The 27,522-nt window shown below is 39.4% G+C and overlaps 1 protein-coding gene across 2 annotated transcripts in view; it reads right to left on the bottom strand.

Moving 5' to 3' along the window:
• Window positions 1-5,104: 5,104 nt before the first annotated feature.
• The window catches only part of LOC115566634 (TGF-beta receptor type-2-like), a 93,068-nt gene continuing 70,650 nt past the window's right edge, over window positions 5,105-27,522 (bottom strand). For both annotated transcript variants that reach the window (XM_030392517.1, XM_030392516.1), the window contains 3 exons: window positions 25,519-25,660; window positions 8,984-9,111; window positions 5,105-6,315 (listed from right to left, as the gene is read on the bottom strand). In XM_030392517.1, coding sequence (XP_030248377.1) covers window positions 6,055-6,315; window positions 8,984-9,111; window positions 25,519-25,660 — 531 coding nt within the window. In that variant the 3' untranslated portion in view covers window positions 5,105-6,054. The remainder of the gene's footprint in view (window positions 6,316-8,983; window positions 9,112-25,518; window positions 25,661-27,522) is intronic.

Below are 27,522 nucleotides of genomic sequence, written 5' to 3' on the forward strand. Positions count from 1 at the left end.
TAAGGTGCTTTTAGTGTGGTGAACGTAGACCACTGTTAAAGCTAACTGACCGTAGGTTCTGTAATGTTTGCCGGTCGTTTTGAAAAAAATGTGGATGCAGTAATATCACCAGTCTTCTACTGTGTAAAACATAACTGATGTCAAGTATAAGTTTCGAGGGTAGTAACAAAGCTAACTGTGTCCCCCACTGTATACATCACCCGGTATTATTTACAAAGCTCTTCCAAACATTTTTTAATGTGTTTGTGTGATTGGCCAAAATTAAGCATTTCCCATATTAACTACCTTCTCCTGTTCCACTCACTGTATGTCCTCCTGGGCACATGCCGTGACCTTAAGTAGTCACTTAGCTCATCCATATTTTGCCCGTTCAAAAATCCTGTGCATCCCTGCTGAATAAAATTGAAACTTAAATATGTCCTAAATAAATAAAATATCTGTAAAAAATAATTTTTCTTCACAGCCAATGTCATGTTTAAATAAGACAAAACCTCTTACTATGCTCTAAATTATTCTCCTAAGAAGAAATGTAGTATTAGTTTCATTTTATTATCTTTTTGATTTATTTTAAAATAAAGCTTTAAGCAACTCGCTGCAGACGTGACCGTTAACCAGCTACACAACTAAATACACAGTTAAGAGATATTGTCATCTGTGGACTGGTTAAAATACTTCACAATTCAATGTAACATTAACAAAAGTCCCCTAGGCTCTAATAGTTCGCTATCTTAATCATGTTTAGCTCTAGCAGTGATGGCGATAATGATGAAGGCACCTCTGAAGACAGCGTGCTCCTACAGCGCATGCGCACTTCCTATCTCATAATTTCAACTTTTTATCTCATAATTTCGAGTTTTTCATTTGATATTTATGATTTACCACTGGGATTTAAAAAAAAAAATGTATTGGTGGAAACGGGCTTCCATAGTTATGTTATTTGTGCAACATATATAAACGTTTTTTGCAATGCAAACTTACCTGTGTTCATGACATTCATACACCTTGGGCTCCTAGAGCAAATCTGCATTCTGTTCATTTTTGGATTATAAAAATTTGCCTAAGAGCCTCCACCTAATTCAAATAGATCCCACTGGTTACACATACATCTGTGAATATGGTTTGCATTGTATTTGTGGGTCAATGCCGTTAGATGGTATTGTAGTGCTGCGCCGCGCCGGACTCAAAAGGCAGCCAGTGGGGGTTGCCAGACGACAGAGTAAAATCTTACCGGAACCAGAATGCAACAGAGATGCATCCAGTGGTAACTTAGAGTTAAAATGCCTATTGTTGTTGCAATTCTCAAGAGCACATTAAGCCCCCTGCAATCATGCCATACCGATTTAACTACAGAAGGGACATATTAGTTGTTGCTAAACTGTTCAATTACCTTTTTTGTTTGCAATTTGCAAATGTTCTTTTTTCACGATTTTTCACCAGTTTCTTTCTTTCTTTTTTTTTTTTTTTACTTTATCAGACCACCACAGGCATGTTTTGAAGTTTACCTATGTTTGTTTTACTGAACATAAGTTGTTCAATAAAGTAGATGATGTTTCTGTATGCATTTTGTACAGAATGAGTCACAAGAGTCCTGGGAATATAACAAATGTAATTTTTTTCTATTCTAGCAAAGAAAAAAATAACAATTTATTGTTGGGCGAGGGCTCGTTGTTCAGTTTTTATTGCAAATGAACCAAATCAAGTCTTGCAGGCCAATACCACAGCCTGTCTTTACAGTATATCTACTGTACATTTTTGCTTTAACAGGTTAATATTCTAGTGATTCTATGGCCTAATTAATTTGTTGAGAAATAACCCTAACCCTCAATAATAAAACCTTCAATGATACAGCATGTTTAGTCAGTGTCCTTAAGTCGATATTGTTTCGTATGATAATGTTTGTCACTGCAGCAAAAGTAAGGCCTTGACAACTTTAACTTTGTTAATAAGTCAGCAACTGCAAAGACAATTTTCTACCATCAGACAATTTTAGTTCTCAATAAGGTGTACAGTTCAGCAGCTGAAAATGCATCTGTAGAAGTATCTCATCCTTTGCTGCATCAGAAAAAAATCAGCAGAAGTCAGAGACAGTTTCATCACATGGATTTTGGCCTTTGGGTGTACACTCTGGCCAGCTCATCCATGTCTGTTGTTTTGAGATTGTCCTCAGTGCCATACATCTTTGGAACGGTGTACATCAAAATAGGTAGACCGATCACACCAATCGCCTGCCTTTGCTCTTTTCTTGTGTGAAGTATATCTGTGATACATGTTTGTTTTGGTTAGAAATGCCAGTTCATTTACACAAAGTTTGCAAATTGATGGATAATGTTACAGGCCATTGCCTGTTACATCCCTCTAGGTGGAGCTAAATGTAAACATTTCACATTTTTATTTATAACTTTGCAAGAAGGAGTCCGATTGCCTTGGTTTAGGTTCTTATTGTAGATCTCAATGGCAGCTTGGCAAATGTTTTTGTCTTCTCTTGTTCTGAATTTTACTCAGGAATGGGATGACAAATGTTGATCTGTAACTTTTAACTAAAGCTTTCGGGAAAAAAAAACTACATTTGTCTCTGAGTAGTGAAGTGGAAGTATAAGTTACATAATATGGAACTGCTTGAATAGACATATAAATATCTCAAATTTGAACATAAGTACAGTTTTTGAGTAAATGTACTTACACCGTAAATGTACTTACACCTGTAATTGTGTTATGGAAAGAGAAAATAGTTATCTCCTTCTTGTCCTGTTAACCTTTCTCTCATGTGCTCTGATCAGAACTTTACTTACATATGATTATATGTTTAAATCAATTCAGGTGAATGAAGGAGAGGAATACAGGTGTACCAGGGCCTACTGGAACACGATTCAGGAAGCAGAAGTGGATTAGGCTTCCATCCGTGATATCACCGGAAAAGTAACCGATCATCTTGAAGGGTTTGGAAAACGTTGATCCAAAACTGTACACTTTGTTTTCTCAGGATTCCCCATCATGATTCAGTCTGCTGGTACATAAATAAAACTTTGGACTGTGAAACTATCAGTGGGGTTGCTGCGCAAAAAAACAAGCAAGTTTTTTGACGTGCCCAGTTTCCATGATTCTGTCAGTGTGCAGTTGCTCTGGGCATCCACCCAAGCGCGCAAATGATGTAATGAAGTAGTCTGTTATTACTTTGGGATTGTTGTTTGTTCTGTAGGCCTCCATCATAACTACATAGCGACTAAAACCATCACAATCTTGTTGTTGCTGTTAAAAATATGCACTACATCATCAAGTATATACAAATAACCATATACAATACTCAAAGTAAGTTAAACATATTGGGATATGGGTGCATATATGCAATCAAGTGAAACACTTACTATAAATATCCCAATATCCCAAATAATGAACAGCCCTAACTATGTATCACGAAGGAGTACAAAACTTTCATTTTGTTTTGAAACCCTGTTTTGTATAATGACAAATAAATGACCTTGAACCTTACTAATACAAGTTTACTTTAAATGGTTTGCCTTTAGGATTTGTAATCAACCGGTAAGAATAAGATGCATTTCATTTCACAATTACAAATGTCCTCGCTTATCAACATCAGCCAGTAGCTCAGCTAATGTAAGCGATGCTACACCAGTACAGTTAAGCCTAACGTCAACGCCCGCTCTGCCCCCCACCCCCGTCAGAGAGGATGCTGTCAGTGAAGGAGATGCTGCCTCTTCGCCCACAGCCAAAGATGCCTGTACAACTTCGGATGAAGACGTCAACTACAGTAGGTGGGCGGTAGGATGCATTGTCAAATTCAGAGCTGAAATATTCTGTTTAATCAAATGTTCAAAAAATTACTGAAACACCATGTTTGCCTCATCTATATTTTACATTCATGCAGGTTGCCTGTGTGACCAGTAATACCTACAAACTGCTCCTGATCAAGTCATGTTAATTTCAAAATAGTGGCACACTCTTGCCCACGCTATTTGTTGCAAATCAACTGTTAAAAGAGACAGTTTACAAAAGAAACTACTGATTTGACAAGTGAAAGAATTAAAAGGTCCTTATTCCTTATACAATGAATAGTTCACTTAAAATGCAGAGTTGTCTCTCACTAGTCTGTGGGCCAGTATTGGTTTAGTAATTTCATAATAATTCCTCCGTGAGATCAAGCAGCAGAAATGATGTGACAATGACTAAATACCACTGACGGATTTTTAGGTAAACTAAACATACATGTCACTATTTGTAAAACAGGGTGTTTTTCTGGGCTGCGTTAAAAAAGGGCAAAAATTGAGCGTATACCCACTTCTCCAGGGACCACTACACCACTGGCTGTGGCTCACGGGTAGAGTCAGTGTCTTGTTATTGGAAGGTCGCTGGTTTGATTCCCCTGGTCAGCATGTCAAAGTGTTCTTGGGTAAGGTACTGAACCCCAAACTGCTGGTTGGCACCTTGCATGGCAGCCACTGCCATCAGTGTATGTATGAATTACTGTAAGTTGCTTTGGACAAAAGTGTCTGCTGAATGCCCAAAAATGTAATACAAATACTGGTGCACTTCCAGTATAACATCTGGTCACAGTCTACTAATCTTGGTATGTCATAAGTTAACAGACAGTCAAATTCAAATGTTCTATTTCTTCAATACATATTTTGTTGAGCTTTTAAAGTGCCCACAACTGTGTTAGAGCAGCATTAATTCATTTTTTATGAACAACGGGAAAAATATGAGGTATCATGTGACAGAAGCTGCAGTTAGTGATAAACACAAAAAGAATTATCACCTGACTCTGCTATTTTCCTCAGCTCTGAAGGCTTTATACCATCTTTCAGCTTATTGTTTTGGTTTACCAGCCTGCAGCTTGACTGTTTTGGTTCAGTGATCTCATCAGCCTCATTTCTTTGAGCAGTAGGCAACTGAAAAAAAAGCTGAAAAGCTTCACAAATTCACCCTACGTCTGTCCAGCAACATACAAGATAGGAGTGTTGACCAACCTGATATTTTTTAAGAGAACTGGTTGAAATGGCTCAACTACGTGTCAACTGTAAGACCTGATTTCATATAGATCACAAAGACAAGGCCAAACTCTTGATTAAGAAATGTTTTGCTCCATATCATCAAGAAACATCCTTTTATGTATGATGTGCTTCACTTAATGAACAAATCCTCCCCATGTCATGTTATGTTTTGTTAAGTTGTGTGTTTTTGTGCCCAGTTGGCACATACGTGTGTAAGAAAACCAATAAAAAGTAAATTAAAAAAAAAAAAAAAAAAAAAGATAGGAGTGTTGAATAACAAAGAAAATGTACGAGACCAAATCTTGCTCCCAGGTTTGGTTGGGTCACAGAAAAGTAAGAAGAGAGTCTCTGTATACATCATTAATTAATTCTTAAAAGATTTACAATATTTACATATAACACATACTGTATGTAAGGCAGGGAAAGCCAATATCTGGCACTCTTCTCTGTATTCTGTTGATATAGATATAAAACATTACTTTCCCTCTTTTGACTGATTGTCACTTATATACACTTATTGTCTTTATGTACATTGTGCTTTTTTTATCTGACAAACAAAGTACAACAGGGTAGACACACACACACACACAGTAATTTGGATTCCTGCTGTAGATGATGGAGTCCACAGCAGCAATAATGTTAAGGAAATATCTCTGCTGGCTCAAAGTCATACACAGAAAGGCACGTTTAGGCATCAATTCACCTTAACTCCAACATGTGATAATACATGAACATATGCTATATCTGTCAGTGTTATATGGTAAAATGTACATTAAATGTCTTTGCCTTATTAATTATTGGTTTGTTTTTTTACAAAGAGAGCGAAAACTCTTAGTGTCTCCATGCCCAACAAATCTTTAGGGCTTTTTGGCTTTTCAGCTGATTAAGGCAAGTTGTTACATTTTAGAAGTACTGAGGTCCAAGAGCCCAAGAGATATGTCTCTGCACCGCAACTCAAAGCCCTGTAGGCAGGACCTCAACTCCTTAAGATCTTTCTTCAGTCCCATCAAAGTTGAATAAGTAGAATAATCTCCCTCAGAGCTTCCTCTCACTTCTCGTCACACACGGAGCAGTCCACCGCTATGATGTCCTGTATTTCTGTGATTTTAACCATCTCCTCTGGGATCTCCACCTCTATGGCCATCTTCAGTTCCTCAGGGATCTTCTCTTCTGAGTAACTGCATCTGGACAGTTTGTCCAGCTCGTCCTCCAACTCGCAGATGCGTTCAGCAACACAGTGGGCAGTGAGCCTCGCCTCAGGGTCGTGATCCCAGCATTCCATGATGGTGGCGCAGATCACTGCAACACCCTGTCAGGGTATGGAGAGAACAAGGAATCTCAGACTCCACACTAAATTAAAGTCTTAGGACTGTTTGGGTAAACATTCCCACACCCCATCCAAGAGGCTTCTACACTTCTAACTAACTAACTAAAGGGAAGTTGCAGGATTTTAAACTCCATGTAGGAATGTCCTTAGAGTCGTAAAGGTAAGGTAGTGACTTCTCAAACTGAACTTATTTTAATACTATATAACATATTTTATATGTTATACTTAAGTATAACCCCCGATACAACTACAGTCGTCTGCTGACAGAGGAGCATCATACATCAGAGTATCGTGGTTGTATGTATTTACATATGTAATGCAGAAATTAGGTTTTCTTTTATCCTTTTGGTAAGTTTATTAGTTTGTGTTTCTTGAATGGATGAAAATTATGTTTCTCTTATTCTCTCTTGGATGTTAATTTGCTCTTTGTTGTGTTTACGTGGACGTAGTGTGTATAAGAGTTAGATAAGTGTTAGATAAGTATATGGAAACGGACAGAGCTGTCTTTATGTACTGTGATTTAATTTCAGCCATATTTGTGCATGTTTTCTGAAAGCTTACCGATGTGGAAAATACCCAGCATTACCACCAGAAATCATAGGGTGCAGTGTAGCCAATAATCTATCTATAAATACAAGGAATCTCTGTCTGTCTGTGTGTGTGTGTATGTGTCTGTTGGTCAAATATCTCTGCGGATAAGGATCACACTGACCCGAGACTTTCAACATGGCTGCTGCGTGGTTCAGTGGTGTGCATCTAAGCATTTGTTTGGACTGCAATGATACCGTGAATAAAGTATTTCATAAATGCTTTACAAATTCCGCCGAGCATTGTCCACCAGAGCCACCACAGTCACGTGCGCACTAGAGCCAATCACTGCACACCGTGGCCACGTGCGCACCAGAGCCAATCACTGCAGAGCTCAAGCCCACGACATACCTGAAGAAACAAGCGGATTTATACCTGCAGCGGCGCGAGCTGGACCGGGATTTTGCCGGCGGTTCGGTCCCGTTCTGTTCTGTTCTGTGCATCTAAACTGACTGTTGTGGATTAATGAGATTAAACGAGTCCGGACTGAGTCTGTTCGGGTCTGAGGAGATCCGGAGACGCGCAGACAACAAAGTGGAATCGGGATCTGTGGATGTTCGTGTGTAGCTAGCGGCTAGCCGCAGCGGCTAGCCGCTAGCTACACGGCCCACATCCCGAGGCGACGGACAGGACGCATCGGCACGTCCAAAACCGGACCTAGGGTTAATAATGTCCGCCATGCTTTTTCACGAACATTGCCGTCACGTTTGCTTTGTGTCTGGTGCAGGAAGAAGCGGTAAAAACGGGCTTTTGTCACAAAAGTGTCCAAGCAGCAAGTTTGGTTGTTGAGGAACAGGAAGTTGTGGGAGGGACCTAGGTGGATGATTGGTCGACGGTTGGACAGCGACGACGACCGGTCGGACAGCGATATTGAGAGTTGAGAGATTTGTTACATGTAGCGTGTTTGGAGTGTGTAGTAAGTGTGTTATGTAGTGTTTGAACAATGAGAAGATGCTGAATGTGGAGCAGGCAGTGCAGCTCTTAAGGAGCACAGGCAGACCTGAGCATTGCCTGCATTTAAATGTAAATAGTTACATATAACTTTGTAAATTTTTTAAATGTATGCACAAATTTAGTAAACAACAATTTATATTTGCATTATAAGTTAAAAAAAAAATGGTTTGTGATTTTAGGTCCATTGTGTAAATACAGTATGTCAAAATAAAAAAATAACTGTACAGTCACACATGTGAGGTTGTGCTGAAAATAATGACACCAAGAAAATAGTATTAAGGTTAAATATAATGGCAAAATCAAAAATAGTCAAAAACGGCCAATTATACCCTGGAATATCGGATTTCACAACAAACCTAAATATTCCTGACGCCCCACCTTCAAACACAGCCTCATTTGGCCATCCATGAAAAATGGATGCCCCGGACTATGTGCGGAGACCCTATCTGTACTGTTGCTGAAGTTTGGTGCTGTTCTGAGCATTATTTGTGGCTTTTTGGTGGCGGTTTATATTTGGATCCATTTACTGCAGTGTATTGTTGTCGTGCGGTCGTTTCTGAGGTTGATAAAACTCCGTAAATTAGCGGTCTGCTAACTTGATCTCTCGAGAGGGAGTGTAACAATATCACTTTAAAATGACGGCAGTTGACAAATTCCAATGTATTTAATGACCTTACAGACAACAGATACACTACCACAACATTCTCCACCGTTGCCATGTTTGTTGCTGTCATAAAGTCTTGACTTTGGACAGTTAAGGTTACATCATTTGTGACTGATGTATCTTTTTTTGTAAAGTTGAGTCATTGCAGTCATAATAATGACATGTCGTATTTACTCTTTGGATCAAATATATATTAAATACTATGTGTTTCATCATATACCTTCTAAATGAAAACACTAGCATAAGATGGTGTATTCTTCAATGATGAAATCAACATGTGAAATTAGCATTTTGGCTGACTATTTATATTGATGTTGATTATTGTGCTTTGTCCATTTACAAATGAATAAAATAAAACAGGAAATACCCAGAGAATGATCAATAACACCGCATATCCACACTGCGTATTGTATGTAAATGTCATTCCAATACAGCAGCATTTACCTGATGCCTGAGCCAAATGTCTGGGATCTCAGGTCTTCCTCTGTCTCTCAGCACGTTGTCCTTCATGCTCTCCACACAGGGGTGCTCTCGCACTTTAGAGCCATATGCAGGCTCGTACTCCTTCATCTCTGTGAACACAAACACAGGCCATGGATTAGTTATTGACTGCAAATCACCAAGTACCAACTACAGAAGGTGTGCTTTCTTCATATCATTTTGTCCATACCATCATGTTTCTGTCACTGCCTGGCAAGTATCTGACAATAACAAGATGTAGATGAGTTGAATCAGTTCACCATGCACACACAATTGCACATGTCATGTCATTTAATTTTTTTTTAGAAGAGAGTCAAACAGGTGGCCTATTGAGCTATGATCACAGCATACACCAAGATCAAAAATGTCTTTTTTTTCCCATTTTCTTTTTAAAAACAATATCATGCAGAGGAACCAGCAAGGGGAAAGCAAAATGTCAAAACCATGAAAAATAAAAAACAAAGTACCGGAATTGGTTCCAGACCTCATGAAACTGAACTTGCAACAGCTGCAGTCTGTCTTCAGCGCTGAGAGAGGGCTCTCAGGATCTCACAGTTGGTGTGAAATGAGACACTAGTTGCTGCAAAGTCATCTTCCTTTACCCATCGGAGCCATAATATGATAAGCATATTTCCATAGTGTGAACACCTTCTTCTATGTGTAGCTTGGTAATTTTTCTTTTTTTTTTTTTTAAAGGGGGCTATATTACTAATTAACCTGACATTCCTTCTCCCATCAGTAGGTGGTGTTCCCACTCATCTATTGAGGTAGGAATATAAAAGTGATTTGCAAAATCAAATCTAAATTCCACAATCAGTCCAAATACTGAGGTTGAAGTTAACCTTTGAAACAGCAACAATCTAACCAGGTATTTAATTTGCTGTTCTACGAACTACAAAAAAACTACAATCCAATTGACTAACTTCTTATGCATCATGTTGATGCAGAGATGGTGAACCCAAATGCAGATAGCAGACAGGGAGTGTAATGGATGAAGTTTTAATCTTGGTCACAGTAAAAGCAGGAACAGCAAAACAGCACGGGCACAGAAACTAAGCAGAATACTCAACAATGACTGAACAAAAGACTGGACTTAAATACATACTAAATAAATGAGAGAATAAGGTGCAGCGCAGGCTTTGAGTGGGGTGTACGGGGTAGAGAGGACAAAAAGGAGATGGCTTGCAAAGATAAGGACTCGAGTCTGACTGAAGTCGCCAAACACAGAGACTTGAGGCTTGAATTAGGCTCATGTTCAAAAGATTTATGACTCAACTCAGACTCACTTGTAAACACATTTTGTCTGACACAGATGATGATGTATACTGGCTAGCACACTGACAGCTGCTGTGCCACTTGGCATCACCTTTGCCTATAAGGACTTCACACAAGGCCCAAACAAAAGACCTGCCAAATGCAACGCCTGTGTAATCAAAATAAATGACACTTGATGGACCACGTCAAACTTTATCAAGCACCTGAAAACACCTGGATAGGTCAGTTAGTCAGTTATTGTTAGCAAACATGTTTAGCTCAGCATAATAAGCCATTTAACGTTGCTTGCCAGATCAAAGTCTGCAGTTGGCTGAATATTTGGATAAGATTAGTGTATGCTTGCCACACTTGCTCACATTGTGCTGGCTTTAGCATGACTGTAAATATGGTCAGGTAATTTAATAGTCAACATTCTGACTTGCAAAAAAAGACCTGTGAGCATCTCTGGCATCTTGTACAGCAATGATTTGAGGCATATTTCTGTAGGGGTGGCTGCCATGCACTTGTTAATGGATTAAATAAGATGTCAAAGTACACAGGGAGGATACAGGACAGCAGCATAACAGCTTTTGACCTATAAATTATTAAAAATTCCTGCGATGACTTACATGCTACCATGGAATGAGTTTTACATATATCCACAGCTTATAGGCTCCAGATCGATTATAAGATTTCTTCCTGAACAGTTCACCATTTCACCATTCATTAGTAAATTAGCTTTTGCAGTCACGCTAAAATCAAATATATATTATCATAAATTCTGTTGTTGGTTGCTTGCTCTCGTACCATAAACAAACCACATCAGTCTGCTCAGAAGTGATCCAATACCCAACATTTGAAAGTTCAAGGTCTCTGTCCAGTTAACCAAGCACATTATGCAAGAAATCAGTTTAAGTGTAAATGCACACTATAAAAACACTGTAGTGAGATTATTTTCAACTGAAAGGTATGTTATAATGAAATCTAGGAAAAGCTGCTGTGGTGTCATTTAAGTCAGGCCCCTGTGGTGTCTGCCACTGTGTCTTCAAACACAGGAAGTGGGAAGGTTAAAGAGGAACCCCTGGACAGGATGTTGGAGGGTTGGGATTAAGACTGTGTGCAGAGAAGCTGACTCTACAGGGCCAAACTTCCTGTTTTTGACATGTGGAACTTCCCCCGTTTTTAGTATTTTCAAACGGGATCCTGCCCAGCCTGGCCCATTCCGCTGGAGGTTTTTTGTGCTTGGGATAGTTTTGTCCTCAGCTCTTTGCAGTTTAGATCTCCTACTGTGGAGCTAGCATTAATACAACATATTTTCCTGAGCTGGATACACCTGAAAAAAGGAACAGCAGAGCGAGCTGATCTAAAAAGAGAACGCTGAAAACAGAAATAAAAGGAGGTGGTGTATTTTCGAAACATGAAGGTATGACTAAGTAGAGAAAGGTCTCATTCAGATGATGATTGGGCTTCTACAACTTCGTCATCATGTTTCTGATGATATCCAGGACATGAGAGAAGTAGACAGACATACAGATCATTACCGCCGTCTATACATGAAGTGCAGCCTGCATACCTACGGCAGCTCCGGACATTTGGAAACTATGAGAAAAATGTGGGGTTTAAGAACAGATTTCACAAGAGACTGCAACCACAGTCTCAGTCTCAGGTTCACCTTGCTGTCTGGGGCTGATGGTTAACGTCCTGGTATATCCAGTCTAAGGGGCGGAAAGTGGTTTACGACAGTTTCCTTTTCAGATTAATTGTCTGAAACCTTTGTGGCCTGGAGGATAGCAGAAACCTATGTGACTGGCTACACTGTCTGGGACATGCTTTCTTGAAAGAAACACAGCTTCGTGCTTGGCATTCAACAGACTTTTCTCTCCCAAAAAGGGACAGATCCCAGATTTACAAACTATAACATAAGAAGTAGTAGAAGTAGAACCTGTAGAATCTCTGATGAACAACACCCTCTCATCAAAACAAAACCTTCCCCTTATACAAGTGAAGCAATCATGAACAGGCTTTAACTGCTTGCAGTGTCTGCATAACATGTTTGCTTTGTATCAATTGTTTATATACATATACATAGTGCTAAACTTTGACTGTCTTTTTTAGTTCCTGTGTTCAGTGGCTTCCATTCTTGCGCTGTGCTCACATAACATTTTGTCTAATCATCTTCATTGAAAAGGTCCTGTGTGTATGATTTCGTGGCACCTCTCAGTGAGGTTGCAGATCAAACAATATACCCTTCCTCATCTCACCCTCCCCTACGTGGCCACTTAAAACTTAAGAAACGTGAAGGGCTCTCTACACAGCCAGTGCTTTGTTTGTCCCTTCTGGGCTCCTGTAGAAACGGATGGAATGCTGGAAGTAATGGATCTTGCTTGCACGACCCGCCCTACTCTGTCTCTGATTGACTGGCTTTGTTGGATGTGTTCTCCGTGCTTGACTCAACTGTTAACTCACACAGTAGCTCTTGCAATGTCTGTTTTCAGTGATTTATATGTTGTAGTTTTGTGGATAAACGCACCAATGTCTTTGGCCCCTCTCCCAGTCTTCTGCTGCTTCTGTCAGGGTCACTCATCCTCCAGAGCTGCTCTTTACTCAGTACGTTTACATGCACAGCTTTGTCGGATTACAGTCATAGTTCGACTATGCTACTCAATCAGACAACTGCAATTGTCCGAGTATACATGCCAGTGAGAAAATCGGATTATTGGTCGAAGCATGTCATACCCCGGTACGATAGGTGGCACTGTACCCATTTCAACTAGTAGTAACAGAGCCACCTCCGGCTGACCTCTTTACGTCACCAGCAACAACAAACTGCCTCGGCATTCGATCAATGGAATAATCTAGGTGTTTTAATCCGACTATGAGAAATCCGATTCGGTCCGATTTTAGTCAGACTAAGGTGTATACATGCATCTTAAAAATCCGATCATAGTCGGACTAACCCAATAATTCGGTTTTCTTGAGTGTCATGTAAACGCACTGACTGTCAGAGTGTCTCCTGGCTTGTAGTCCAGGCAAAGTAACTCATTTTGGAGCCAAAAATGGCCCTAATTATAAAAGATTTTTTTTCAGCATAGATCATTTCTATGAGGTGTCCAGAACAACATATTAAAAGTCCTAAGAAATCCTAGTTGAGGAAATATGTTTAATACTCATCAATCCAAGATGTGTGCCAGTAAGGCCAGACTGCCAGTAAGTGCCAGTAAGATCTGTTTTTTTCCCTTTACTCCTATCAAAATAAAACTTCATACATTAAAAGTATCCATGAAAAAGTAACATTTTTTGTATTACAAGTTTACAAGTTGAAAATGAATTTGAATATGCAAATGAGCTATACACTAATCGAATATAGGCTACCCAAAATATACCTGCATAGCCTTAATTTTTTCCTTTACTCCTACCACTATAAAACTTTACACAATGAAAGTCTAAATGAAAAGTAAAACATTTTGTATTGGAAGTTTCTATGAATATGAATTTGAAAATGCAAATGAGCATTATACTAATTGAATATGCCCAAAATACACCCTAATGGGCTTATTTTGATTGATTTGATATGATTGATATTCTGAGAAACTTCATCAAAGCTGAGAGGACAGGCAACTGGAGATTGCACCTTCAGTGTGTTCATGATATGCTACCCTACTTTGCCGCTTCTGGACACAGACTATATGCAAAGTCGGCCTATGTTTACCTGCAAATGATGACAGCCCTACCTGAAACTAATCCAGATGTCCACAAGAAATTTGAGGAGGGATTTCACGTAGTGAGGCGGAGCAACAGGTATTGGGCTGGAATGTCCACTGATCTCATTATTGAGCAGGTGCTCATGAGAAGTGTAAAAACACATGGAGGCTTAATAAGAGGAAAAGGATTTACAGAGACTCAACGCTTGGTGTGGGTCCTATTAATGCCAGCATGTGCAAACATCAACAATGCTATGCAGTCCTTCACGGGTGTCTCATATGCGAGCAAAATAAAGACCTGTCCAAGGCCAGGCAGACTAGAGATGTCAGTGACACTTTTGCCCTGGTCCCCTATCTCAAAGACAAAGACCCATTCACTGAGAACCCTTCCCTGCACAACATTGCTAATGGTATGACAGCCCAGCAGGGAGTAAATGTTGAGAAATCAAGGGAAATTGGGTGCAAGAATTTGGAGTCTATGGTAGAGAAACCAGTGGAGGAATTCACCTTCAGGAAAGCTGACCAAGCAGTGACACTTGCATCTAGATCAACTGTCAAGATCAAAGGAGAGACAGTGGTAGTGGATCCACAGCTGTTATTCCAGCAGCTTGTAGCAGTGAGAGACTGTTGTGAAGATTTGCCATCACTGTTCAAGTATGAACTCTGCAGTCACCCTCCTGCTTTGTTTGAATCATCCTACCTCCCCCTACAGGCAAACAAGGCAATTATTGCCGATGTCCTCTGGAAATCTATTGAGCAGCAGTAAAGACAACCCAGCAGTGATGTCCATTATGTCCTTGATGGGGGTGCATTACTACATCATCTACCATGGCCATGAGGGTCCACTTATGACAGTGTCTGTGAAATGTATGTCAGATATGTCACACAGAAATATGGTACAGCTACTGTCATAGTCTTTGATGGCTACAAAGAAGAACCAACAATAAAAGATGCCACTCAACTGCGTCGAACAGGTGTTACTCCTGGTGTGGCTGTACACTTCTCTGGTGACATGATCGTCCAAACCAAAAAGGACCAGTTCCCAAACAATAAGGAAAACAAACAACGGTTCTTTGTTTATCTCAGTGATAAACTTGAGAGGGCTGGGTGTATCACAGATCATGCAAAGCACAATGCAGATGTGCTTATTGTCCAAACTGCCATTCAACACCTAAACAGTCTTAGTAGGTGATGACACAGACTTGTTAGTACTCTTGTTGCATCATGCTGATCTGAATGCACAGTAGCTGTTTCTGGCACCAGAACCAAAAAAAGCAACAAAAACAAGACGGATATGGTGCATAAAGCAGACAAAGGAGTTACTGGGTCCCAAGGTGTGTGACAGTCTCCTCTTTATCCATGCCATTTTAGGCTGTGGTTTTAAGTTTTGACTATTTGGCATAGGAAAGCGAATGGCACTGAAAAAAGTAAAGAATGACACTAGCTTTCTCGAACAAGCTAAGGTGTTCAACCAGTCACAGGAAAATGTAGGGAAAGGCATCATCATTGCAGTAGGTGAAAAAGCTCTAGTATTACTGCATGGGGGCGAAGAAGATGAATCACTGGACATGCTGAGATACAGGCGATTCTGTGAAAACTAGCTAGTGTGATAACTCAGAACTCATCTCCAGTGGAACCTCAAACTCCCCCTCAACATCAACAGCTGCGAAGTTCCAAAGTCTTCGGGTCTTTTACCAAATGATGGAGTGGAAAGGGGGAAGTGAACGTATGGACCAAAAAGACTGGGTGTGGCATGTTTTGGATGGGAGATTTATGCCAATAATGACCAATCAGCCTGCAGCACCACCAGAAATACTAGATGTAGTCCACTGTAGTTCCAAGAAAGACTGCAGCATGCACATGCAAAAAACATGGACTCCCTTGCACTGCCATTTGCAGAGAAGGTCATGGTACTAGCTGCACAAACTCACAGTCGCCTGATTTATCAGATGAATATGACCCGAAGGGGAAGAACTGAGCAAAGAACAAACCAAGAACTGATATAGGGGGTGCCAGAATCAAGAGCCACAGAGAAAGAGTCGAGGATCCTGGCTGGATTAAAAAAAAATTTAAAAAGAAAACCAAAAAAAATTTAATAAAATAAAATAAAAAACACAAAAAAACCCTCCCCTGTTGTTGCTACCTTGTCGTTGTGGGGAGGCTTGTGTTCCTCCGTGACCCTGAAGACTATACTGGCGGGGATTATATCCCTGGCAGGTACTACCAAGCCAGGCAGTTTTCAGGTTAGAGGCCAGTCTAAAAGCAGCATTGCCGACCCATTAGCAGTAGGATGATTGGATCAAGATTGGGCCAATGTATTTATCATACATATGAATGGTGTTTCTGCATATGCAAGTTCGGACATATTCAATAAGTGTGGAGCTCATGTGCATATTCAGATTCATTTCAAAAGAAACTTGTAATGCAAAAAAGTTACTTTTGGGTGTATTTTGGGCATATTCGATAAGTGTATAGCTCATTTGCATATTAAAATTAATTTTCAAAGAAACTTGTAATAGAAATTTTTTTTTACTTTTCATGGGTACTTTCATTGTGTAAAGTTTCATTTTTATAGGAGTGAAGGAAAAAAACAGCCCCATTGGGGTGTATTGTTGCCTGGCATTATTAGCACACATCTCGGATTGATGAGAATTTAACATATTTCCTCAACTAGGATTTCTTAGGACTTTTAGTAAGTTGTTCTGGACACCTCATAGAAATGATCTAAGCTGCAAACAATTCTTTTACAATTAGTCTGTCGTAAAATGCTACTTTGCCTGGACTATTGGTAGGTAGAGCAGACAATTTGGCTGCCCCGCCACTGCTATACAATACAAGCCCAGAGACACTGCAGCTGGTGACAGCCAACTGTGGTGGTAAGTTTACTGGAGCAACTAATACTCACAGTCCTCTCTATCAGCTCCATTGCCGGTCACTTGTTTTATAAACCAATCACCAGAAAAATACAACCCATTAATACAAGAGCTCGTTGTTGGTTTCACTTTCTGCCAAAAGATTTCCATAAATCCTAAACATTGAGCCCTTAAATAGTAAATGTTACATCAGACTAAACTGTCATTTAGCTAACTCTGATACATATAATGCACATGTGAGAAGTTTTCCTTCAGGACTTTCTAACAGACAGCCTTTCTAACACATGGTTAATGATGGGAAAGGGTCTATTTGACCAAAACTATGGACTTTTCCCCAAAACTTACCATGTTGCCTAAATCTAACCACTTTGTGACCAAAAATCTTTGTTGCTCATTGTGCTATGTCACCTGATTTCCTAAAGCCTTTCTGCCAGAAAAGTGCAAACTTCTCTCATGGCCACAGATATATGGTGATGTTGATTTTGTTCATCATCCCTATAAAATTATTTAAAAAACTACAGTTAATAACCTAAAATAAGCACATTTCTTTATGATTTTGACTTTCTTTTTTCAATCTGAGAAGTAAACATATTGTAGGATTAATATCAGTCTACAAAATGCTAGAATCAAAAGGCTGTATCATATAACACCTATCTCATTGGTGGTCAAATATAAATGTCAAATGACAACTTGTGGTTTAAGGAAGCTTTACATGCTGCAAAGTTTTTTCTTAAAAAGCAACGGGTCATCTGTTAGTTCGGCACTTTTTTTCTGTTTGTGTTCATATACATATCAGAGAAGAAGAGAAACAATGTGTTAGTTAATAAGCTTATAAAAACTCAGCAAATTGCCTCCTGGCCTCAGCTCCAGACTGTAAAACACATATTAGACTGGTATATATCTACTCATATATTTCTTGGCAAGAAAGTAATAAGCACATTTCTCAAACAGTCAAAATGTTAATTTTCCTCTGAAATGTCTTCTGTTCCTCAGCCTTTGTCCAGGCAGGCTATAACCATCACGCCCTCACCAGTTGTTGCCAAAGGCTGTCTCCCTTCACAGACCACGAACCTTGGCACAGTTCAACCTCTTTGCCCTGCTCCATTACCCTGCATAACCCTCAACTCAGACATAACATGTAGGCCCTGCCACACCCTGCAGGCTAATTCGGGATACGTAAATTAAATGCTCAGTGACACACAGAGAATGTACTATAACTGACCACAGCAACAAGGCCAGTGCAGGGTAGTGTTTGTATCCACTATTCTGTCCCCTGTTGTTGGGGTGGAGAGACAGGACACACACATGCTCACAATCCCAAACTAAGTCATAGACAGGCCTAGATCAGTCCTCCACACAACCTTATATTCTACCGGGAGTATTTCAGAAGCACAGAGTCATGCCAGCCTGATTGTCTTTGGTTTGCTTAGACTGTGCACTACATTTCTCCCTTAATTTTCGTCCATCTATTGTCGAGTTTGTTGCCATTGTTGCCTTGCAACTGGGTCACAGGGGATCACTTCCTCTAGCAGAAAACGGGAGGTTGTGGTTGTTAGTATGTGAAGATGGTGTGAAGCTAATAAAGTGAGTGGCAAATAAGTTCTACAACATATGCCTTCTGGATTTATTGTACATCTACAGTCTAGGATGGCTACGATAGGCTCTGTTTCAGTGCAAACATTTATTTAATTACGTTCAGCTGAAGTTTAAGAGGCAGTTCAGTTCCAGTAGATATGTGTGTCCTGGCAGTCACATGTAAGTTAGTTACAAGTGGTTTGTCCTACAAGGGTGCGCTGATTGTAACACTGTCTGTGGAAACATTAAAAGGGAATTTTGAAAGCTGACTAACTTTGGAAGGTATCGTTTGTTTCATTGTTGAAGCCTCACATTGTTTTTGGCTAAACATACGCACAACAAGAACTATGGATTTTATTCCCCATTTTCTTTTTTACAATGGAATCACACTAGGAAGGAGTCACCTCACAGATGGTGATTGGACAAATGTATTGTATTACCACAGACTCCACGCAATCTGAACATATTATTTAATTGTTCTTATACTTTTTGTGTTGGTACATGGTTTAAAAATCATTTAGTAATCTATTCAAATTAAATACTCTGTATGTATAAGTGTATATAAACGTAGATTTTTTTAAAATCCATCCAAGAGATCAATGCCATCGATCAACTAGGTGTAAATCTGCCCTCGCTCCTTCCTGTCCATCTACTCTCAATCACACATGCTCTGTAGAAAGAGAGAGAGAGAGATGCGCTTTGGTATTCCATCCCCCATGTAAACACAGTGATTGTGGCACGTAAAGGAACTAAATTTGAGCCTTAATTAACAAAAGCTGAAAACCCAAATTGTATATATTCCAAAACCAAGAAGATGAAATACAAACAATCATGACCAAGGCAAGCCAGTGTTGCATTAAGGTGGAAAATTAAAGCATTCATTTTCCAACTTTGGTTAAAGTTTAATGATCTACCAAACATAAATACTACTACTACTACTAATGATAATATTCATTATACTTTTAGTACTATTAATATTCATATTTCAATTATTATGACTGTTATTATTGTTGTGGCTTCCATCTGTATCCCCCCTACCCTTTGTCTCTCCTCACTCTTTCTTTCTTTGGAAAATGTCAGGGGATGACTTTTGTTGCGAACTGGCCCTATACAGATAAAGACTGATAGGTTGGTTGGTTGGTTGGTTGATTGATTGATTGATTGATTCAGCAACACACCATAAAGCTGTACCCTACAACCCCTACTGCATTTATGCACAGCTGTGTGGACCAAAATCATCTAGCACTTTTGGAAGAAACCAATACCATAGTGAAAGGGGAAATGAAATCATTACAAGAATACTTTTGACTCAAAATGAAATATGATCATAACTACATGCTAGTAATCATATAATATTACGTGGTTGGCATAAATGGCCGCCTCTGTCAAATGCACCGGGAATGAAAGGAATGTAAAATGTACTTGTCTGCTGAGGCTAAAACAGAGGAGACAGGAGAAAAACTTTGTTGTGAACATAGATTACCTTTGTAGTGGGCCACAGTTTTCAACAAGTTAAAAGTTATAAAATGTTTTGTCAGAATATGTATTGTCATTACCCCTGGAGTTCAATTCGATTTAACTATGTGGGTAATGAAAGAGGCATGTCAGTGAATAAAGAAATACAAATGTATGTAGCACCCAGACAGACAGTAATGAGTGAGGAGCATGAATACAGAAAAATGCTACTCTAATGCAAATCTCACAGCTGCTGAGGGTTAAAAATGTCCTCACTTTGATCTTCCTATTCTTCTGAGGCCATTTAAGCTTCAGAAGAATAGGAGTGTGAATAATGTGTGCACAAACACACACACACACACACACACACACACACACAGTCAGCTGGAACAGGTACAATATCCACTATCCACTCCTGCTCTCCCTGATTTCCTGCCCAAAGAAGGGCAACAGCAGAGCTCAGATTGTCTCCCTCACATATCAGACATTCCTCAAATTCCTGCTGCAGACCTGAAGCCGAGGTCGAGGTGCAGTCCGACAGACACGACCATCGGGCAGTAGGGTCCCTGTTGACACATAAATCCCCTATAACTACGTAACAGGAAATAGTTACCCAGACCTCATGTCTGCAATATATAGGTCACAGACACACAGAAGCGGGTAACGTACACGTTGTTCATATATAGGTATAAGGTGTATAGGGAATCTCAGATTGCAGTACAGTGTGCCCAATAAAATACATGTACTAAGTGATTATTAGGATGCATGGAAAATCAAGGTTCAGCCTTATTGTTAATATATAATACATAATGCTGCAAACAGAAAATGTACGCACATTCAAATATCTTATTTTCATTTGGTCAACAAAATAAAACCCCAAACCAACATTTTTGAGATTTGAGTTAAGTTCACACTGAAGGTAACTCAAGTGTGAACTTTGTATTTGCACTGCATTTGTTTTAAAGAGACGGATTAATTCCCTAAAGCATTGAAGTGCATTTGGGAATATTTATTTAAAGCTGCATATTTTAAATGAACAATGGGTCGAATGTCTATGATGTGATCAGGGTTGTAGCAACGTAGAAATAAGTGAGATTCCAAATTTTTTATAAAGCTGTTATTTGATAATATCTGACTCTGTCATGTTATTTTTGGGAGAAAAAAATCCACAGTTTTCTCTGTTTTTCATTTAGTTTCTTAAGCCTGGTTTATGCTTCTGCGTCGCGGCGACGGTGTAGCTACGTCGTCGACCCTACGCCGTCATTGAGCATTTGTAGTTCTGCGTCGAGGGGACGCGTTGTTCCACCAAGCGGCTAGGGGGGTGTGGCTGTGTCTTTGTTTGGTTTCGGGGGGTTCATATCGGATTCCTTTGTTTTCTTCCGGTCAGACAGTAAACAATGGCAACTGAGATGGAGTGGGTGTTTTTGGAGATAGAGCTCGTGGATATTGAACAACAAATGCGGTGGCGGTGTTGTTATACTGTTGACCGGAAAAGCAACTGCCGGAAATCACGTTCTGAGTGGACCAATCACAGTCGTTGCCGTTCGCGTCTCGATGCGTCGACGTGACGCGTAGTCAGGATTTTTTGGAGGCTACGCCGTCGCCGCGACGCAGAAGCATAAATCAGGCTTTAGCTGTGCATAGCTGTCTTAAGGATAGTTGCCAGTTTAATATGCAGACAACCGCGAAAGTGGAGGGTAGAGTAGCTATAACTGTGCTGGGCTGTCAAAATAATGTGTTAATTTCAATAATTAATTACAGAAAAAAAATGCAGATTAATCGTGCCCTTGACCTTATGTCACTGAACATGTACCACAGCAGCTTTTGTAAACATGGTGGAGGCAGGTTACTAAATGCTGCTGAGCATACTGAATGTAAAAGTCCCACTCCAGCCAGTGTTTCTGTCAAAAGGTTAACATTCTTTCTCAGACCAAGAATGGGCTGTGGTTAATAGTTATACCATCGCAACGTCATTGTACCACACCACTCTTGTGGAAGCTGAAGACGACATAAAAGTCCAAACCAGTCTGTTATCTCTCTGAAAATGTGACTTATTTGACTTCATGACTTCACTTTTACCTCAAAACCCTCCTAAAATCCAAGGTTGAAACATTACATCAGTAGTTTGTACATCGGTTAACTATCTATTAGATGCTGAAGGCGTTTACACTGTTCTCATCTTCTCGCTCTTTTTCTTGTTGTTCTTCTAGTTTATTATTATTCTACCTTCCATCCAATCCAGCACCAGAGTTAACAGTTGACACATGGATCACTAGCTGCTTAAGACCCATATACTGTTGTAGTCAAAAGTTTGCATATACCAAATTTGCTTGGTCAAAAATATACATACAGTACTCCTAATGTCTGGTTAAGTGTCCCTTGGTTACTTTAATCTCAATTAGGTGATTTTTATAGCCATCGATGTGGTTCTGGCTCCACCGTTAACCTCTTGACAGAATCGGTTGTACATTTATTGGCTTCTTAGCATGAACTTGTTTGCACAGTTCACATGTCCTCAATGAGTTTCAAGTCAAGACTTTGGGAAGGCCATTCCAAAACTTAAATTCTAGCCTGATTTACCTATTGCCACAAGGTTACTTTGGCAGCCTGGTTGTCTTTCTGTATTTTGCCTTTCTCCCTCACCTGCTCCTTACCTGTGTGTGCCTGTTGGTGTGGCAGCAGCAGCAGAGTGGCACAACTGTATCGGATCAACTCATCACCCTCTGGCTTTATCTACCTGTTCTCTTCACCACTTTGGTGCTAGATTATTATGTCCCAAACATCCCAAATCTCTAGTGCCATTCTGCTCTGCTTCCTGCTTGCATACTCTCCTGAGTTCCTCCACGCCAGCTCCAGTCAACACTGCTTGCCTTTGCTTGCCTTGCCTTGCCTGTCTGCCTGCCTGGTCCAAACCTGGTCTTCTCCGCCACATTACCCTCTGGAGAGCACTAGTTTGTACCAATAAATCCTTACTTACTCACTTTCTGTCTCCGGTGTCTGCATTTGGGTCCTAAGAAACCCCCCCCTGTAAGAGCTAGCCCTTTACCACTTTTGATGCACAGTATGTTTGGGATTATTGTCATGTTGGAATACCCAATTGCAAATGCCAGGGGCACTGTCCATACCTAGGGGTGCCACAAATGAGGTAAGAAAAAGAAATCAGAAAGGTTGAACTTGTACTATTTTTGACTACTAATATTTTAATACTATTATTTCTAAAACTTTTAAATTTTATTGAATAGATTTCAAATCCTGTGATATTCATTAAAGCTTGAATTTAAACAATGTTTTTCAGTACAATTAAAGGTGCTATCTGTAAGAAAAGCTGATGTTTGAGTCTCATTCCCAACTCCTCAAATAATGACACTCTGGATGTAGGACAGGTCGGCTGCCATCCCAAAGCGTCCTGTATTGGTGAGTTGGGAATGAGACTCAAAAATCATCTTTTTTCAGATATTCAGTAAAAATAAATCAATTTTTTCCAGATATCTAGTAATTCTAAATTACTGTTACTTGGGATATTGCTTTGGAATTACTTAATATTTTTGTGCCATATAAGTCACCATATTATAAGTAAACACAACAGAACTGTTGCTTTTATTTCAAAATGTTTTTTGTTTAACTGTAGTTAATCAATAGTTCTCAATCAAAGTTCTAGTGATTCAAATCTATTCAGTTATATAAACTGTCACTTTGTTGCCTTAATTTTAACTATTGGTCAAACATTTATGTGTTTGTTTGTAATTAAGTTTCGAGCCTTTGCACTTTCATGATAAGTCTAAGAAGAAGGCATGCATCATGTGCTCACTGAATCAATGTTTTGTGCATGAATGATAGGTGTAAGTACTCTTGCTGTTTGTGTTTAGAATGTTTATAGGTTATAATCAGTGGTGGAAAGTAACAAAGCTACACTGACTTAAGTAATGAACTATAGTACAATTTAGAGGTATTTTCTTTTTATGCTACTTTATACCTTCACTCCACCACACAGAGGCAAAGATTGCACTTTCTTCTCCACTACATTTATATGACAATTTAAGTTACTAGTTCATTTTAAAAATTAAAAGTGGATAATGTAACAAGCTTTTAAACTGCAACACATTGTGCACTAAATAGTGTTTTTTCCCCTATAAACTAACCCTATAAAAAGTTTCTTTTCAGTAAATGTTGAAATTATCCAATATCTCGTTAAAAGCAAAGGTTAGTGAAAAAGTCCAAAAACTAAAAACACATCAGACCTGTGAAATACTTTGTTCCCACGCTTGCAAATACTTGCAGACTGCATCTCAGCACCTTCCAGTGATGCAGCAGCAAGTGCCCCTGTCCCTTCCACCTCAGAAGTGCCCAGGGATGCACCATCAGCTGCTGCTGTCCCCACTGTGTCAGCACAGCTCAGCGATACAGCATCAGGCACCTACCAAAAGGCCATCTGTTTTAACTGATAAGGTAAGAGCAGAATATGTTCTCACAAATTTCTTTGACATTATATTTTTTGTGTTGCACCTTATTTATATTGCATTTATATATTTTGTTTTTCTATGGTACTTTATATTGTTTTTATTTTGTGTGTGTTTTATTTTAAGAATGAAAAATAAAAATGTGAATCAATGCTGTTTCTGTGTTAGTGTATGAACATGATTGCTGTGCAGTGGCAGTTGTCTAAGATCCAAGGAGCACCACTTAAAATCTTGGCACCAAATCGGTCAGGGCTGGCTCTGTTCTGGCTGGTGATTTCAGGTTTTACAAAATTGGACAATACACACCCTCTTCATTGTCCCATTCACTTTCTTTAGAACTCCAGTACACTGGCAGCAAAACAGCACCACAGCACACCACCATGCTTTATAGTGGGTATGCTGTTGATGGGGTTAAAGGCCTCACTTTTTTTTTCTTGTGGCCAATCTACTCAATTTGTTTTTCATCTGACCACAGAACTATTATCATAAAGTTTTTACTTTAAACTGCAAACTTCAGTTGAACTTTAAGCAAGCTAAAAGCTTAAGCTTCTTCCTGCGGCAGCCTCTCAGCAATGCAAGACACACTTGACTGTGGACACTGACACCTGTCTTCCAGCAGCTTCTAATTCATTACAGGCTTGCTTTTTGGTTGACTCTTGACCATCCTGACCAGTTTTCTCTCAGCAGCAGGTGATGGTCTGTGTTTTCTAGTTGTGGCAGTGACACAACTGTGCCATGCACTTTATAATTACAGACAGTTGTATATACAGTTGATATTGGGACCTGGAACTGTTTTGAAATGGCTTTCCTGACTTGTTCAAATCAATAATGTGTTCTTTCAGATCAATGCTGAGCTCCTTAGACTTTCTCTAAGTCAACAGCATGTTATGTCTAATGTGTGTGTCAAATAAGCCCAGAAAAGTCACAAGCTCATATTAACTCAGAAGAAAGTCAAGAGGCCATGCTATTGAGTACATTTGATTCACACAATTTTCTACATAACCAAAATTGGTCTTTCAATTTATGGTATGTATATTTTTGACCCAGCAGATGTGGTCACATCTTCTGAATTCCCATAATACTTTTACATTTTTTGTGTAGTATGTGAAAGCTGAAATTCAAGACAGCCATGATATACATGTTGTTAGAATACATGTGTTTGTGGTATGTGTGCGTCCACTGACCTCCAATAGCCTCACATCTCGACGTCATTTCCCAAAGCACGAGGGCCATGGAGTAAATGTCAGTCTGTTTAAAGGACTCGATGTTCTCCAGATTCAGACGGGCCTCCAGCACCTCCGGGGCCATGTAACGTGCCGTACCCACCTGCAGCACAGAGATACCAGGAGGGATAAACACACAAATACACCACTACAAACACGTACACTGATCATAGGACTGCTTCTTGTTTCTGATTTTTAATCAGGTAGAAAGAAAACAACAGGAATATCTGATCACTGTCATTCTAGCTCACCACTCAAATATTAAACACTATATTAGTCTGCAGCTATTTTTATTTACTCCTATTGTCTTGCTTGTGATTTATTACTATAACAACCTTTGGGTTCAGTAAAACAAAACTTAACTCACCTCCTGACTTAATTTGTTAGTGTATTTTGGACGATAAGATACCAAACCATACTAGCAAGTTATTTGGGCACACTGAGCACTGAGCTTACTTTATCATGAGACATCCAAAATGACACTATAAAAGTTTCCATGTTGTTGTTGTGTTTCTATAACCTGTCCATGAATTGCTTATAAAATCTTGATGGGATTTTTGCATTTGTAACCAGATGAAGGAAAAAGTCATTGTTTTTAAAGTGACACACAATTAGCGCCTGGGGGTAGGTTGTCCTGATTCTTTTTGGCATAGAGAAGTTGGGCAGTAGTAGTATCTTAGAGGTGCCTCTGAGCTGATCTGTGTATCACAGTCCACCATTTTGACAGGTTTTAATAGCCTGTCAGATTTATCTTGGCATTGGTTGGAAGAAGCAGGACTAGACTGCATATCAAGTATTTCAAAGTGTTTCCAGTGAACAGTTACAGCAGTAAAATAGTGTTTACAGCCTGACAGTGGTTGAGGAAGTATTCAGATCCTGTACGTAAATAAAAGTGGACATACCACACTGTGAAAATACTCTGTTACAAGTAAAAGTCCTGCACTAAAAACATTACTGAAGTTATAGTATGTAAGTACTATTTTGAAAATGTTAGTTTTTACTGTTGTAGTTGGGAAATGTTGATCTAGTCTGAAGTATTTTATATAGGACAGAAACTAATAATTATTTTCATTATGGATTTATATTTTGATTATTTTATTATGATTCGACTGGTTTGTAAAAATTCTGAAAATAGGGAAAAATGCTGACTTTTACAATATTTGTTATGTTAGACAAACCTAAAAATAGTTAAAAATAGATTAAAACAATTAGGAAAGGCATTAAACCTTGTAGTTGATCCGTGATTTGTATTTCTAGTAGTAGTTTATTTTCATCTCTACTTGCCCAGTCAGGTAGTTTAATTTATGACAAAGCATCAAGTCATATTTTTGAAAGCTAACAAAGCCAACATAGGGGCGGCTGTAGCTCAGTGGGTACAGCTGGTGGACTAGTGATCGGAAGGTTGCTGGTTCAAATCCCGGCTCCCCTTGGGCAGGACTGAGCTACATGACGAAGTATCCTTGAGCAAGATACTGAACCCCAAAATTTCTCCTGATGTGCAGTTAGCCTCTGCCATCAGTAAGGGTCCTGATGACTCATCCTGGGTGTACCTTGGCCTTCGCCCATTGAGTAAACTAGATTTGGCCCCAGTAAGCCCCGCAACCCCTTAGGGGGAAAAAAAGCAGCAAAATGTTCCAGTTAATTACTAAAATATATTTTTTTATTCAATATGTAAAACTACTTAGTCATGTTCCACCACTGATTATTGTACATTATACAGTATACATTAATGCATCAGCACTAAGAATCTAATAATATCATGTGTAGTGTTTCTAAGTGCTCTATTGTAGGCAACTGAAAGACTTTTCACCTCTCATCCAAGAGGCTTTTTCAGGACTATTATTATAGACTATTCATACAAATATAAATAGATAATAGGCTGTAAAAGGCAAAAGCATTAGTCTACCTGTCACCAGACGAACATAGTTGGCTTGTCATCAGTCCAGGGACATGGACGTGTACCAG

Source organism: Sparus aurata, chromosome 17 (genome assembly GCF_900880675.1).
Source record: "Sparus aurata chromosome 17, fSpaAur1.1, whole genome shotgun sequence".
In the NCBI taxonomy this organism is placed as follows: domain Eukaryota; kingdom Metazoa; phylum Chordata; class Actinopteri; order Spariformes; family Sparidae; genus Sparus; species Sparus aurata.